The sequence below is a fragment of the Ptychodera flava genome, chromosome 14 (genome assembly GCF_041260155.1).
Source record: "Ptychodera flava strain L36383 chromosome 14, AS_Pfla_20210202, whole genome shotgun sequence".
In the NCBI taxonomy this organism is placed as follows: domain Eukaryota; kingdom Metazoa; phylum Hemichordata; class Enteropneusta; family Ptychoderidae; genus Ptychodera; species Ptychodera flava.
In genome coordinates this window covers 15,037,116-15,053,209 of record NC_091941.1, presented here as the reverse complement: position 1 = coordinate 15,053,209, position 16,094 = coordinate 15,037,116, and the positions used below count along the sequence as shown (strand labels likewise).

The 16,094-nt window shown below is 37.1% G+C and overlaps 1 protein-coding gene across 1 annotated transcript; it reads right to left on the bottom strand.

Moving 5' to 3' along the window:
* Positions 1–446: 446 nt before the first annotated feature.
* On the bottom strand, positions 447–15,857 carry LOC139149496 (uncharacterized). Its single transcript, XM_070721272.1, has 9 exons — positions 15,594–15,857; positions 9,008–9,125; positions 7,282–7,382; positions 6,630–6,731; positions 5,685–5,724; positions 3,594–3,688; positions 2,531–2,721; positions 1,863–2,052; positions 447–1,465 (listed from the first exon to the last, which is right to left on the bottom strand). Exons 1-9 carry the CDS (start codon positions 15,705–15,707, stop codon positions 1,334–1,336), a joined length of 1,083 nt encoding a protein of 360 aa, XP_070577373.1. The 5' UTR covers positions 15,708–15,857; the 3' UTR covers positions 447–1,333.
* Positions 15,858–16,094: the final 237 nt, after the last annotated feature.

Below are 16,094 nucleotides of genomic sequence, written 5' to 3'. Positions count from 1 at the left end.
ACAACATCTCGGGAGACCTCAAGGCATCAGGCTACTTTTGAGTCCATTTTCGGCAATAACTGATGAAAACAGAGAAGTACTGCATAATTGATGGATGTATCAAGGTTTCAGACTTTCTCAAGGCATGTCACATGCTATTTCTCTGATTTCATAAAAACTCGTGCCGTAATTGCTTACCTTGTTGTTAACACGGTTCTGAAACATTTGCTGACTTACCGTCTGTGAAGATAAGGTTTGTGTATGCTTTAGAACCTAACTGTGAACCGACTTGAAAACAATATCCTGATTTTTCTTTCTAGTTACGAGCAATTTTGATCAAGACCTTTAGATAGCTTATGCTGGTGTCTTGTCCTCACTTGTCGAGGTATTCTATTCAGTGGACTTAAAAGAATTTCTTGGCACTACCCATAGAGGGCGTCTCGCAATAACGACAAGACAAATGCACCTTTATGCTCAGCATCCCGCTATCTTTATTGTGATTGACATAAATCAGCATCACAGTGAATTTAAAATTCAGATATTTAATATCTAAAAATTCAAAACAAACATTTAAGATTCAGAGATACACCAAATAGTACAGTGCTGATTATATTAGTTTTTGTAGATTGATATACACTTCTGGTATTATGGTAGCTTTGTCTTCACTAATAGCACTCCGCACAAAAGCTGTCTTTCACTCAACCATTGCCAGATTCAACCAAAAGTGAAATGACATAGCACAATGTAGAGCATGGTGTTAAAAGAAAAATTTAAATCATCATTTAAATAGGATAAAACTATTTTTTGCACTTCTGCGAAAACTAAATGAAATGATTTGGGAAATTTTGAATCACGGAGTGTCAATAAATTTGTTTTAAATACCATATGCAGTAAATATAAGCAATATCCAATGACAATTCTCTTTAAGGTAGTATGCATCTCGAAAGTGAAAGACTTAAACTTTTGCTCTAACTTTCCTCAGGGAATCTTTCAATCATTCTCTTTCAAAATCAAGAATAAAAATAGGGGGTCACCATGCAAATTTTTGTACTGGAGAAATAAATTCCAAAAGATTTACCGATATTAGAAATTCAAAATGGCCACCATCCCTGTGTTAACTCTATGGAGAAAAATAAAAAATTTTGAATTTCGAAAAACTAAGCCATAGAAAAGTTTTCTTTCACCAAGAGCTTTAAAATGAATTGTAAAAGTTTGAGAGTCCGAATGTCTGGCCCCTAGTTGCGTTCTACCTTAAGTCATTTCACTTATTCGGTGGGCAAGTTGTAAGACTGTTAGAAACAGTCTGATTCAATGGTTTTTTTGACGTACAGTAGTGTTTACTGATCATAGGCATTTATGCTTTGTGCCATGTTGTAGGATCTGAAGCCTCTTGAAGCTTAGCAGTGTGTCTGTTCTGGTGTACCATTTCCCAGCGCAACATCCATGGACCAGCTATGGTTGTGTCAAATTCAGCTTCATCATCCTTCTAAGTAAAAAATAAAAAAATAATTGTTTGTTAATTTTGAAACACTTCAAAAAACTTTGAAAGAACAAGAAAGGTGATCTACAGAAGGGAAGTGTTAACACTATTTAACCATTGCCATATATCGTCTCCCCGTAAGACATACATCTCAGTTTATGAAATGATAAAATGCGGAACTATAATATCACATCACTGGTGTAAGCTTAGATCGTAAAAAATTGAAAGTTACTGGCAGAAAATCAAGTAGCAACACCTAAAAAATTACCAATTGCCGATAAGAGAAAGATTTGCCCTGGTCAGACTGTCTCAGTCATATACCATCTGGACAATGTCTACCTATCTACCAAATAGGTCACACAAAATTAAAAGAAATTTATCAACTGTAATGTAAAATTCATACATCTTCGGGTTTACAGGCCTCCTTGTGTCTGTCCACTTTATCAAAGGAGTCAAAGTCAATCACAAGGTTTGCATCTTCCTTAGTTCTCATCAACACATTACCCTTCAGCCCATAGAATCCATTTGAAAGATGGGGTAACTGCCATCGCAGATCCAAACTCCAGCGAATGTCCTCAGAGTAGTTTTGTAGACTGAAACAAAGATGGATGATTTTCTCTCAAATTCAGCAAACAGTTCACGTTTGGTTTTATGTTCTAGCTGTCTGAGTCAGGTGTGAAGAAACTACATTGTAATACATGTTTATATTTTGATTCAGAGCTCTGATGTACAAGAGTTAATAGCAACTAAGTGGGCAGTCTCATTCGGCAGACTGTCTCAACAGTAATTGTATGGTATCTACATATGTATGCATGTATGTATATGTATGAATGTATGTGTGTGTGTGTATGTGTGTGTGTGTATGTACAAAGTATGTATGTATGTATGTTTATGCATGTATTGTACGGTAAGTTAATACATGTGTGCGTATTTCTATGTATGAACTATTTCACACATCTTAGCAGTCTTGTCTTTCGGTATACTTTATCTTCTCTGGTGCACTCAAAAAAGATAAGAATGTATTTAGTTTTACAAGTTGCCATTTGAAGGCTAGTATTTGGTATCACTAACCTTCTGTGTGGTATCAAGTTATTGATGAAGAGAACACCACCATATGGTACTTCACATGTCACAATGTCTTCCTTCATATTAACATTCAATGTTTTCTCCATTTCTTCTTCGGTGAGATCAACATACCAGGTACCACCGGCACAGCATACATGCTTTCCAAGAATACCACTTCTGTGACCTCCCTTGGCAACCTGTGAGAGAACACAATATTATGGAATCTAATTTTGGAAGAAATGCCAGAGGGCTTCAAGTACTGAGTGGGCAGCCCTTTCTTTCTATGATCACATTTTCTTCCCGTTGATAAATTATGCAATAACAAGTCTAAGTATATATTATTGAACTGGTTACTCACTTCAGAAGCAGGCACAATACTACATGGCATGGCCGGAGTTGTGATAGAAACAAAGAACACATCGCGAGAGGGCGCCCTTCAAGAGCTCTTCACAGTGGCTCTGTTTGTATGAACTGTGAGATGTCTATCTACAAGTTGTACACTTCATAATAATACTGTAACTCCCTACAGAGACTATCTCTTATCCAGCAGACCAAAACCAAAACAAAATTACTTTTAATTGGATGACTCATGAACTGTGTGAATAATAAACATAATTAGTGCAGTATAAAGAAAAGGCCGTACAGTTGCTTACTTAGTGAAATTAAAATTTTGATTCAAACTCACTGTACATCAACTGAAGAGAGTATCTGCTGGCATTTGATTATTTCCCTGGGAATATTGGAGAGGGACGTTTTGTTGAATTTTGGAAAGTAAATGAATAAAACATAGAGATACAGATTACAATTACAAACTCTTGCCTTTGCTAGTACTTGGGGCTAGTAAAAAGACATAAATGGAAATTTCAATATTTATGCACGGTAAAAGTTCATGCTTCTACAATCGACCTTTCAGTAAAAACTATAGCTTTGGAATGAACAAGAAAATGTTTCAAAAGACATCAGATATATAGTTAGATCATCAATCATGGCAAAATTCAAGGTGATGGATATACTGCAGTAAAATGTGAAATGGACATGCATAGATACAAGTTTATAGGCTTGCATGTACCTGCATACAGCCATTGTGCTCATTGGTATCCAACAAAGGAATCCATGCTGTAGGCTGCAGTACTTTCAGTGCATCTGAATCCAAATATGCTGAATCTGAAAATAGGCAGACAGAGACACGCTGTTGTTGGCGTACAAAAAGTGTGTTTTTATCCCATGAAGTGTTGTTGTATGTAACTTTCATCTAATAATTACTTTGGGCTTTGGATGTGATCAACAAAATGAGTCAAGCACAAAATCCAGCCATATCTGAATGGGGTGGAATAGTGTATGTGTGAGCTTATTTCTGTCGTAGTGACTAGCAAATTACAAACGGCTTAAACACACACACACTTATTGCATAGACATTTTTTTAACAATTGCAAGACCTGTTTTTCACTGATCAAAATATATTTAAGAGACTATTTACAGGTACTTGAAATAGAACAAAAATATTAGAGCGATTTGTCCCATTCACCTGCCAGTGCAACAGACAAATATGAATAAAACAGTCAAATGACAATGTATGTTAAGAAATGTAATATCAAACCAAAATTTGAGCACAACCGCTTTTTATAAAAGCCGTTCTATATCTCTCAATGTTTTTCAAGTTGCCGTAACCCTGGAAATTTCTAACCGAGTGTTTTAAAGGTAGCATCTGCCATGAGACGTAAAAGCACTTAGTGTCATACCATTTATTTACACTATGCCATTAATTATGATGAATGTTATCGGTGTATTGTGTCGCTAAAAGCTGAAGACAGCATTTCCAGTATCTGTACCGTCTGGTATGCTTTACTTACACTAATGCATTTAAAATGATAAGCTCTTTTTATCTGCAAACCCCTACATGCTGTCCCTTATTTACAATTTTGACTAGAAATCCATGCAAGCTATATATACCATACATTCTCATTTACTTTTGTAATCCATCTGCCAAGATAATATTTGCTTTACATCCACCGATTCTAACAGCTTATCTAAGGAAACACTGTGATATCAAATAACCTCCACTTTCCCTTTTCAGTAGTCTGCTAGCCAATTTTAGTCTCATCAGAATATCGCCGATTTCAGTTTTCCACATCCAAGAAGACCAATTCCACTCAACCGAGCACAATCACCGTTTAACCTGGCATACACCGATGAAACTCAAGTTAACACGCCAGCTCTTCAATTCTACAAAAAACACCAGCTACACTCTACTGAACACAGTCCCTCACCAAATCAACCAAGCGCAGTGTCATTTGCTCAACTCAACAAAACAATTCAGAGCTACCAACCAAATACACCCATTATTAGCCCCGGGCTATGTCTCCACAGCTTACCCTAACATAACGGTACCTAGGACAGTCCACCTAACACTTGAACCAATCGACCCAGCAAGCTGATTCAACTTAACCATTTGCACAAAAACCATTACAGCTGGCACACATCCACGGCCACCTAACTCAACCCTGCACACCCCCCACTCCACTCAACGCACCCTGAATACACCTGCTCCACTCATCCTAGACTGTACACAGTCACTGAGCCTGGTAATAGTAACTTCTGAGCAAATCACTCTGGCAGAGTTCAATGGGATTGCACTGAGTTGCCAGACACCAGCAACTGTCTACAGAGTCCCAGCTGCACTGTGTGATACATTCATATTGTACCAAGACTAAAACAGAACATTGAGACAGAGTATCATCTGAGGTGTTCACAGAAAAAGATTGCATTATTCATGTTGCATCCTCGATGTGATCTAGAACTGAGCACAAAACGCACATGGTTGCGTCATACTGTCTTTGGACATAACAATCCTCATTCCAGCACATTAGTGATCACTCTATTGACACCAGTTAAGGTACTCAAGCCAACATACCCAACCTAACACAAACTCACAATCACTTTCTTGTTTCTCTACTTACTGTTAAGATGTACATGCAACCCACTCACCCTAAATGGTACCAATTAAGCCATGTTGTCAAATGGTACAAATTACGCCATGTTGTCAAATGGTACCAATTACGCCAATGCATTTTATATTACTTTAACAGGGTAAATACTGATGAATTGATGTTTAAGTTTGCTTGCTACTGATGGAAATCAATGTTTGATTTGTGCAAATCACCTTGATGCCAAGGCACTGTTGCTTCTTCATTTTGAGGCACCTGTGAAAAAAAGTTGTGTTAACCCTATTTTTGTCACCTTTATGAAATATAGCACAGTCAATTTTTTATGATTTTTGCCAAAATTTTGATGAAAAACTGTAGCCAATGAAATGTGATATCAATTTGGTCCAAAATTATGAAAAACTTACAGAAAAGTTCAAAAAATTGGTAAAATATTGCATTAAAATTTTGTTGGGAAAAACTACAGCAGTCAAAGGGTTAAAATCACTGATATGTCTGCCAAATTTTCTACAATGCACACACTTGAAATTTTGTCTTTCTACATTTTAAATCATCCAAGGGATTTGAAATATTAAAATAGACACTGTACAGGTAACGGTGCTATTGAATGTGAGTTAAGCAAAGCCAGATTCCTAAATGGATGCGCATGAGGAGCATGTTGGGAATGATGGGAAAAATTGTAGAAACGTATTTGAATAGACCAGAACATCACAGAACTGATAATTTCCAATATCGCCATTATGGAATGTTGGTGAAATGATGAATTTTATATTTCAGAGCAAAGAAACTGATGGTTGCAAACTCTGTCCATGTATAAACATCATCCGTGACAAGTATTGTGCATGAATCATCTTATTTCAGTTGTGGTTGTCTACTAGGCTGACAATCATCTACAGGAAATATTGACCATGAAATGCTGTTGAGGGAAAAAATTTCATTTAATTTGAAAAACCATGCAAAGTCATTCCGATTTAGCAGATCAAAATTGATACTGAACATCGAAAATTAAAACGACATAAAATGCCAATGGCTTGGACTGGAAGCTGCTTTAAATAAGAAGCACAAATATATCTTTTGTGTCTAAGACAAAGCAAAAAGAAGTAAGAATACTCATTGAGAAAGAACTAATGTAGGAAATATTGTTGCGTAGGAAATATTGTTACCTTTACACGCAAGTTCCACACTGGATGACCGGCAATTTCAGTACCGATGAACTGCTCAACAACATTCAAAAGTTTCTGATCAGACCAGAGATCTCGGAAAGCCTGTGTGTGCAAAAATATACTGGTATGATATGTATATAACAAGAATATTGCCACTACTGTGATCAACTAGACAAGAAATTATGTCAATAGGAGTAGAATATCAAATGTAATCATTTTTTGTATTCTAATCTTATAACCAAACTTGTGTCTTTCATTAATGAATTTCACTACAAGTTGTTTGATCTACATGACTTAGAAATACTGAAGATAAGGGGAAAGCCATATTCCTTTTGGCGATCAAAACTGGAGAAACATTCCAAAGTTATGATGCCTCACCCTCTCAGGGTCATTCTGTAGTGCTGCTGATAGCTGTCTATGCTGTAGCAGGACCTATTTTCTTGGAAGAGTGTAAATTTAGATGCAAAAATTTGTATGAACAGATGTATGCACGCACTGAGGTACGTACAGACACACAGACACGACCAAATCTATAAGTCCCCCCATACTTTCTCTGTGGGGACTTAAAAATACCACAGTAGTGTTCGACTTTACCGGACTAAAATCATTGCATGCAAAGTATGTATAATGATAGTAAGATGAGAGAACAAACCTGCGGGAGCCAGCCAGTCTTGTGCAGCAAAACTGCAGCCCCTGGAAACTGCTTTTCAATCAGCGTCATCCGTTTGAACAGGCCAGCATCTTGATGTTTCTCTTAATTACAGACAAAGGTGAAATTTCTTCTTCATTAACAGGTTATTAAGTCAGCAAGCACAGGTTTTCTGTTTTATACAGTCATGTGGTATTTGAAAACTACCATTGTTACTGTTGTGATGGAATTACCTTTGCAATTATTGCTAATATTATATAGGGCTCAGCCCTTGGTGTCGCGTCAGGGGTTATTAGATTGGAAATGTTATTTGTATTGATTCATAATACTAATAGTAAATGGTAAAATAGAATTAATTGTTACTTACTATATACGTTTGTACAACAACTATGCCCAATTTACCCAAGTTTACCCTCTGATGAAAACAGTTCATGTACACAATACCCTGCAGGATCTTCTGTTTAATGTTTAAAAATGTTGGAGATAATAATTGGCAATTTTTATCATGATAACTCCCTATTGTGTTTAACAACGGACGTATTGTGCCATCATTATCATTGCAAGAGAAACTGCACCGCCCAACTTCCACTTGCAAGCTGAAAACTGACAATTTTAGTATCTAGTTATTGACACAGAGGGCGCTTTCCAAATTCAATCCCAGCATTCTTTGCGTATGTCCTCGTTTATATGCATGACAGTTTTCTCTCTTTTCCTATCTTTTAGGTGTGATAGTTACTATATTTGTATCAGTGACGTGGTGGATAATAATACTTACTGGCTATATAAAAGAGATATATTTTATTAATGGCGTGTTATAAAATAACACTTTGCACATTTCGTATTTATTTAAGAGCACTCAAAAAAAACATGGCGGCGCCAATGAAAGTCAGGTACACTTCCGGTTACTCGCATAGTATATTATGACTCTGTGCATGTGTAGTCAGTAAGCTGCTGGCGCGACTATTACACTGCTGGCTAGGTGATTCTACATAAAAATGCTTTATAAATTATGTGCATGTTTCATAGGACGTAAGTATTATTGCACATGAACATCTGATGACTTATGCCAGCTTTTGAGGGGGAAAAGTGGCCAGTTTTGCCATTTTCAGCTTCATGGAATGTAGTACCCTCATGAAATAGCTATCTTCTGCAAATCAATAATGAACTAAAATGATGTCGAACAAGCATTGAATGTATTTCAATGAACACATTTCTGTCTGGTTTGCTGAATTTTGTACTTTGAAGGAGCTATCATTAGCTTATTAGCATATCTTTCTATTAGATTCAAGAAATTGTGTCATATTCTTCATATTGAAATGTCTGTAAGCAGGGTTAAACATTGACATTGTTGACCTCACTCTCAGGGTGTCTCAGGGTTCTGACAAATAGACCTAGGTGTGACTGAGGTTTCTGAAGAATGAAAAATAATGATGACAGACACCATCTTCATAACATAATTTCAGCCAAAAGCATTTATCAGAAGTTTGGTTATAAAAATCCTGCAACAAGAAGGTTTACATTATTTTACTGACCATGACAAATACATTTAATGATTTTGCATTTAAAACATGAATACCTATTTACAAGTGGTATGCTGCCTAAATACCATACAAAACTGTTCTGGAGGGTATACAGTGATAGGATTTTGAGCAAAACATCGGGTCCTCACATACAGTTTTGTTGAAATAGTAAAACAACAGCTGTTGTCATTCATTTTAAAATATCTTACTAGTGATTTTTCCAGCATCATAGAGTTTATTTGCCAGTCTATCCACACAGTCTGCCACCGCATCTCGTACAGGCTGCAATTCTTCTCGACTAAAAAAATCAGGAACGAGAGTATAACCCTGTAAGAAAACATGGAAAATATTTATTAAAATAAAAAAAAATTGTTTTAGAGTAATCTCACACATGTTAAAATAACATTTCCTAGTTTTGTTTTGTGTAGCTAGAATGTGTTTAAAATGACACAACATGGATGTGGTGTCATCTGGTGTCTGAACTATGGGAACAGTCTCTGAGTCTCTGAGTTTACTTTTTATGACAGGCTGTAAATAAGTCCAAAGTAGTATTTGGTGAATTTCATGTGATATAATCATACACTGGATGTAATTTTTATTTACATTTTAAAGAGGCACTCCCACTTTGTAACATTTTTAAAACACATTTTTTTAATGCCAACGGTCGATATTTGAAATGGCGACTGCGCGCGGATCGCGAGATATCGATAAAAACATGTCCTCAAAAAAGTTAAAGTTTGAATTCCGGTGGCCCACCTGAATTCAGCTTCCGAACATAGAACGTTCGGCACTGGGGCCATTGTCAACTAAGCTATGGAGTACGAGTCTACGCTGACGCTGCTGTACGCCACAGCAGTACCACTCGCGTCGGTGAGCGGTCATGTCCCATGGGAGAAAGCCGAGTCCTACTGACTCGGCAAAAAAACGAAAAACAAAGTTTGCTGTGACTAGCACAGATAGGTGCAGTTGATCACAGTCCCTCCACGAGGGACTGTGAGTTGATACATAGTATGCATAGTGGCCGCCGCGTGGTATGCGCGCATACCACATGCCGCGGCCGCTATGTATCGAACCACGCGTAACTGTGTGGCAGATGACAAAATGTAGTCATCAGAGGCAACTTATATTTTACACGTAAAAACTGATATCTATGTGGTATAGTTTATAAATTTAATACAACTGATTGAGAATAATGAAAACGACAAACACTAAGGAGAAGTTTTAAAAAAGAATTACCAGAGGTAAAGGTATTGATAATGATATATATAAAGTCATCGCAGTAGGATGTAAATTAATTGCGTCATTCGAACGTTTTTAGACTCCTTAGAATATCGTCAATCAGCACAACAACACACTTTCGGGGGATTTCGGGTCATAACCAGAAACGATCGGAAAACTTCGGGATGTGAAAAATACGCTCGGGAAATGACATGTTTTTACCGATATCTCGCGATCCGCGCGGAGTCGCCACGTCAAATATCGACCGTTGGCATTAAAAAAATGTGTTTTAAAATGTTACCAAGTGGGAGTGCCTCTTTAATGTATATGACCCAATGCACAGTTTGTGAAGTTCAATGGCAGATTCCATAGGGTATTTAATTTACAACAATTTACAACAAGTTACAACAATTTACAGTTTGTGAAGTTTAACAGCAGATTCTATGGGTGGTATAACTTACTTGAAGAAATCAAATAAGAGCCATTGAAGATATATGTAAAAGAAGCTAAAATACACTGCTTCTAGACTGACAGTCACAAGTTTAATTTGATGTACACAATGTGAATTTTCTGTTTGTCAATACCAGTCTACAAAGAAGAAAAAGGCACTATCTTTGTGATCAATTTTGTATTATTGCAAATGTTGGATTATATGGGTCAGAAGATCGACATACATCACTGTCTTCAATCCCCGTTACTGATAAAAAAGAAAAGCAATATTGGTGTTCATTTCTGGTATGGGCACATTTGTATGCTTTATGATCTGTTACCTCCAGGCACAGGTATGTGTCCAGTATACAGTGCAAATTTACTTAAAAGCTCATATCATAAATGATAATAATTAAACAAGTTCAGTATTTATAACCCTACACTTTTACATGATTTTTCATTCTCATCTCGCTTCATATTCTCAATTGGTATTCATAAAAGGAGCTGCTAGGCCCAAATTATCTGCCTCATGGATTGTACACCAAGAGTCTTTGCTTTTCAACAGTGTTTTGTAACAAGTTTCAGGCAAACCAGTTTGTTTTGAAGGAATAAGGTTTAATCTTTTGTAAACTAAACCATCCATTGTATTTTGATTGACTAACTTCTCAATTCAACGGCTAGGATTTTAATGGAGTAGTTCTATGACTTTGTTGACAAAATATTTCATTCACTACAAAAGAAATTTTGGTTCAATCGATCCAATCCCATTCAAAAGCATGTATACACAAGGATGATGATCTTATTCTCCCCAATGACTCCTGAAGTAGATTGACACAATGGATGTCCTTAAGTTTCGGTGGCTCTGTGTTCCCTGATGTTCACAGCTGTCAGACAGGGCGACAACCCTGGCAGTGCTTTCTTTATATACTCTTATTTACTTTCAATCAGTTACTTTCGTGGCCCTCAAGCCTTCATCAATGAGCAATTGTTGGGCTGGTTTTTTTTGCAACTATATTGCATGTCAACATCTCAACACAAAGAAATGATGAGCGATTTTGTATGTTTATGTCCTTCCATCTCAAGTGTTTATGGCTCTGTCGACAATAGCACAGCACCTGCCGTAAAACGTTTTGTGGATTTTTTCGTTGTATACATTCTGTTTGTTTTCCAGTCATGAGCTATTCTTCCTAACAATATCAACTTCCTTCAAACATTGAAAAGTGTGCCACTTGTGTTCTCAAATGCAAATTAACCAGAAAGTGGCAAGGACGACCCGTCCTAATATGCAGTCCACGACTCTATGAATTGGAAATCAAAGGGAATGACAAACTTCCACTCTCCAAGGCAGAGGTAGCATTAATTATAAACAAACCAGCCCTAAGCTGTGCCAAAGTACTGATAAAAACCCTACTGAGCATAGAGAATGACATGAGACAAATGACACCAGATGTCTCTACACAGAGTTTGTAGAGAAACTGTATTCTATAGCATTTCTGACATCATACAGTGCCATTGTACACTTCATAAGACACAATCATGAAACTGATTCAATATATTGGGACAGACTTGTTACTGCTAGATCACAAACTGAAAAGAATATGCTGAAAGTGAATCTGAAAAACTGATTCCAAATGATGCTACATAATGTATGCTATCATTCAAATGTATAAAAATTCTGCTTTTGTGTAATTTTTTTTACCAGGGATTTTAGGAATACCTGACACAAGGTTGACATAAAATGGCTTTTTTACACACTATCTCATGATGAAAAACCCACAAAAATAATTGTATCAAGAAATCCAATGGTGAGTGGTAGAAAAAAAACATTGGCACAAAAAACAGGCACAGTTTGTCTAAATTTCTACCTGCAGCAAAGCAAGTCATGCATGCAATGCTACATTCAGGAACAATGCAGCCATTAAAATCTGCACCATACCTGTGCATCTGAGTAATATGTGAAAGTCAACATCAGCGCCTATACTACAGCAGGTTTCATTTGATTCTGCGTACAATGTATAAAAAATTCCCATGATGCAATGCAAATTGTGTTTACAATTTTTGAAGCGAACTGTTACACCATCTTCCAGAACTGACTGACAGATAGGTGGATTTCTACTCTCTTGTATACCAGAATTATGTCTTGGTCCAGAATATCGAGTCTCAATGAAACTGTAGGGAAAGGTGTGAACTGAGCACTACCAACCGTATATGTGGGAATTTCAGTCAGGATGACATTACACAACGGTAACTCTGTAATTAACAAACAACGGAAATGATCCACACAAGACGTCATTGTGTTTGTGCATAATACTGTGATCTAACAATAACTGCCGGAGTCCTGGAAACTGCCAAACATCTGTTTCCCAAGGAGACAGACATAGGACACACTTCACTTAACCTCATATGGTTTTATCTTTATCCATTCAACCATTCCAACATTTGATAAATACTCACGTGAACAGACACTTCAGACAGAAAAAAAAGGACCACCAAAAGGACCATCGCCTGTAGCTCGGGGGAAAAACACATCTCCTTGGTCTCAAGAGGCTTTATTGAAGGAGTCTTGTGGTTTCTATTCACAATTTATTGCCGTTGACCTTAAACTCTGTACTTGCCAGTGAGCGGATGCAGCTGCTTCAAACATGAGAATAATGTTACAAGTGTCTGCCAAATTGTGATTTAAAAGAACCAATGCAAATCCCCATTTTTTAGAGAGTGATGCCATCACCTTGACATTTGAAGGGCACTAGAGTGATCTGACATAGCATCAATGCAATGAAATGTGAAGGTATGATGAAACTTGCTGCTTTTACTTACTACCTGGTCGAGCAGGATTTTGCTTCTCTGCTGCTCAGCTGTAAACTGGAAGTTATTTGCTAAAATTTTATGAGGGTGAATGTGTCAAAGTGCACTAATTCACAGAGCACCAAATCATTGAGCCATACCTCCCAACATAAATGGCCATTTTAACCCTTTACCTGCTAGAAAGTACCACTTCCCCATCTGCTAAGTCAGTAAAAAGCAGTACCCGGTATTGAACCAAAAACCTATGTATTTTCACCCACTGGGCTTGGTGATATGTTACAGCAGCTTTAGTCTCTAAAAATCATGTTTACAGTATCTTTGTCTTCTAAATCTTCAAGTCTTTATAACCCTTTTCCTGCCAAGTCCATATTCACCACCAGGCCAAGATGGTTAAAATTAATGAAACACAACGTATTCCATATGATGTATTTTAACATAATACTGTACATTTGAAGGCTGTTGAAAACATAATACTGTAAAGTTGATTTTTTTGGACAAAAGATGCTATAACATACCAAGCCAAGTGGGTGAAAATACGTCATGTTTTGGCTCAATACCGCTTTTTACTGACTTGGCTGATGGGGAAGTGATACAGTTATTACTGTCTGGCAGGAAAAGGGTTTATAAAACACTCCATATGGGACTATCTTGCTTCACTAGTTTTAACCCACTTGACCTGATGGTGAAACATGAACTTGGCAGAATAAGGGTTAACCCTTTCATCACCATGGGTTTGCCAAAAAGCTATCGTTACGAAAGGTGAGTGTGGACCTGTTTACAAGGCATTGGAGTGAACAGGTTAAAGCACAAACAAAATTTAGGGAAGTTAAAGTAGATCTGAGAGACCATTTAATGATATGACCTGAAAACCCCCCAGAAAGGTACAATAAGGACGACTGTCATGTCTCTAAACTTTTGCATGGCACAATTTATTGCAGTAATCAATTGCCCTTCATCAGACTATCACGGGTGACTTTTAAATTTGCTAATACTGGATTTGCATATAGACACTCTCTGTAAAAGTATCACTTTTATCCATATGAGAGATACACATGAGAATGCAATCAATTTCAAGGTAAATGCATATACACACTTATATGATTTGCACCACAACATGACGATAATTAAATTTGTCATTTAATTCACAACATAGCTACCTTGGCAACACATTACTGCCTACCATGTTTGCTAGAACTTCTTACCACAGACCAGGGATGTAGAAAATAGCCGGCAAAAATAACCAGCTGTCAGCTAAAATTTGCCAGCTGTGAAAATTTAGATTTAGTGAAAAATCAGGACATTTTGCATAAATTTTATGTGCACATATACTACTTGTAACCACCTGTACTTTTATTTTTGCCATCTGTAACCAAAATTTTCTACATCCCTGCATACTGTTCGCGTAACGTGTGTCTCAAATTTACCAAGAATAAAGTTTAATGGAGAATAGCAGTAACTTTGGGATGAACAGAAACACATAATGTCAATATTACACGTGACCAAATACAATAAGAAAAGGGCTGTCCTAAATAAATCTATTTTAACTGTTAAAGCGGCAGTCCTCTGTCCCTGGTTCTGGCATTTATAGTTCTTGTTGACACGACTTTTTGGGTTAGTCATTTGCCGTCTAAAATTGTGGCATTTAGAGATAAAAGCTGATAAAGTATATGCCACTATAAGAAAAGAACCTTTACATTAGGGGTTATCAAAGTTTTGACATCACTGTACAACAATCTTGAAAAACAGCGTTGGGTCACATATTATCAGTTAAAATTGAATTAAACCCTGCCTGTGCATTGAATCACTCGTAGATGCGATATCACCGGTATAAATGATGTTTATCTCAGGGTTTGTGATGTTATCTCGGGGTTTATCTGGCCTTCAGATCGATATATATACAATATCTTGGCATCAATCAAGTGTGCCAATACATGGTTGAATAAAATCTTGATAGTTCGTTATTTCTGAGAATAACAATTCCTTACAAATACCAGTTGATGATGTGAACTGTGGGTATGCTTTGAAATGTTCCACAACATGGTCATGTTTTCACCTGTAGTATTAAGCATAGGGAATTTGGTTTGTGTTTTTTTAAGCTACACGCCCTTGGCACCGTGATTTATGAAATCTTCCTGAGCTGAGTGGAATCTAGACACGGTTTATAGCTTCCGCCCCTCCCCCCTTTTTTGCCCTTTGTTTAAAATTTGTGGAACACTCATTTTATTTCTTTGGATGACCATCGGCAATCACCATCACACATACTCAACCATCACAAATTTCATGGTTCCCCTCGGCCCTCCGTTGAGGAAAAGTGCAGCAACTTATACTATCACAGAAACTAACCTCTTCGAAGAACTGTTTCAGCTGAGCTTCATCAAGTTGCCCCGCTTTCTTCTCCTGTGACTGAGGTGGGATTTTTGTGAAGATACTCGGGTCTGCACGTTCGCGGTTTGTCATAATTGTGTTACCTGAGTTACATTACATTACACTAGAATTTCAATGTGCAATGTTCACGAAGAACGGTGTTGTCTTTGTATAATTCGCACGACTGAGGACGCGAGGACGTAGTGCTTTACCTGGGTCCGAGTTCAGGCTGTCTCACGTACAACATGAGTACATCCGGGTTAGCAGCATCGATACTCATTTTGATATTATCAGACAGACATTCAATTCGATATCACTAAATCTGCCTATACAAATCAAACCTTTTGGCATGACTTGAGCAATTATACATTCAAATAAAGTGTGTTTAACATTTGATGTGTTTGTTTCGCGTTTATTATTCATATCATCACAATTAATTTTCGAGGCTTGAGTGTTGACTTTGTGTTATGATTGCTGAGT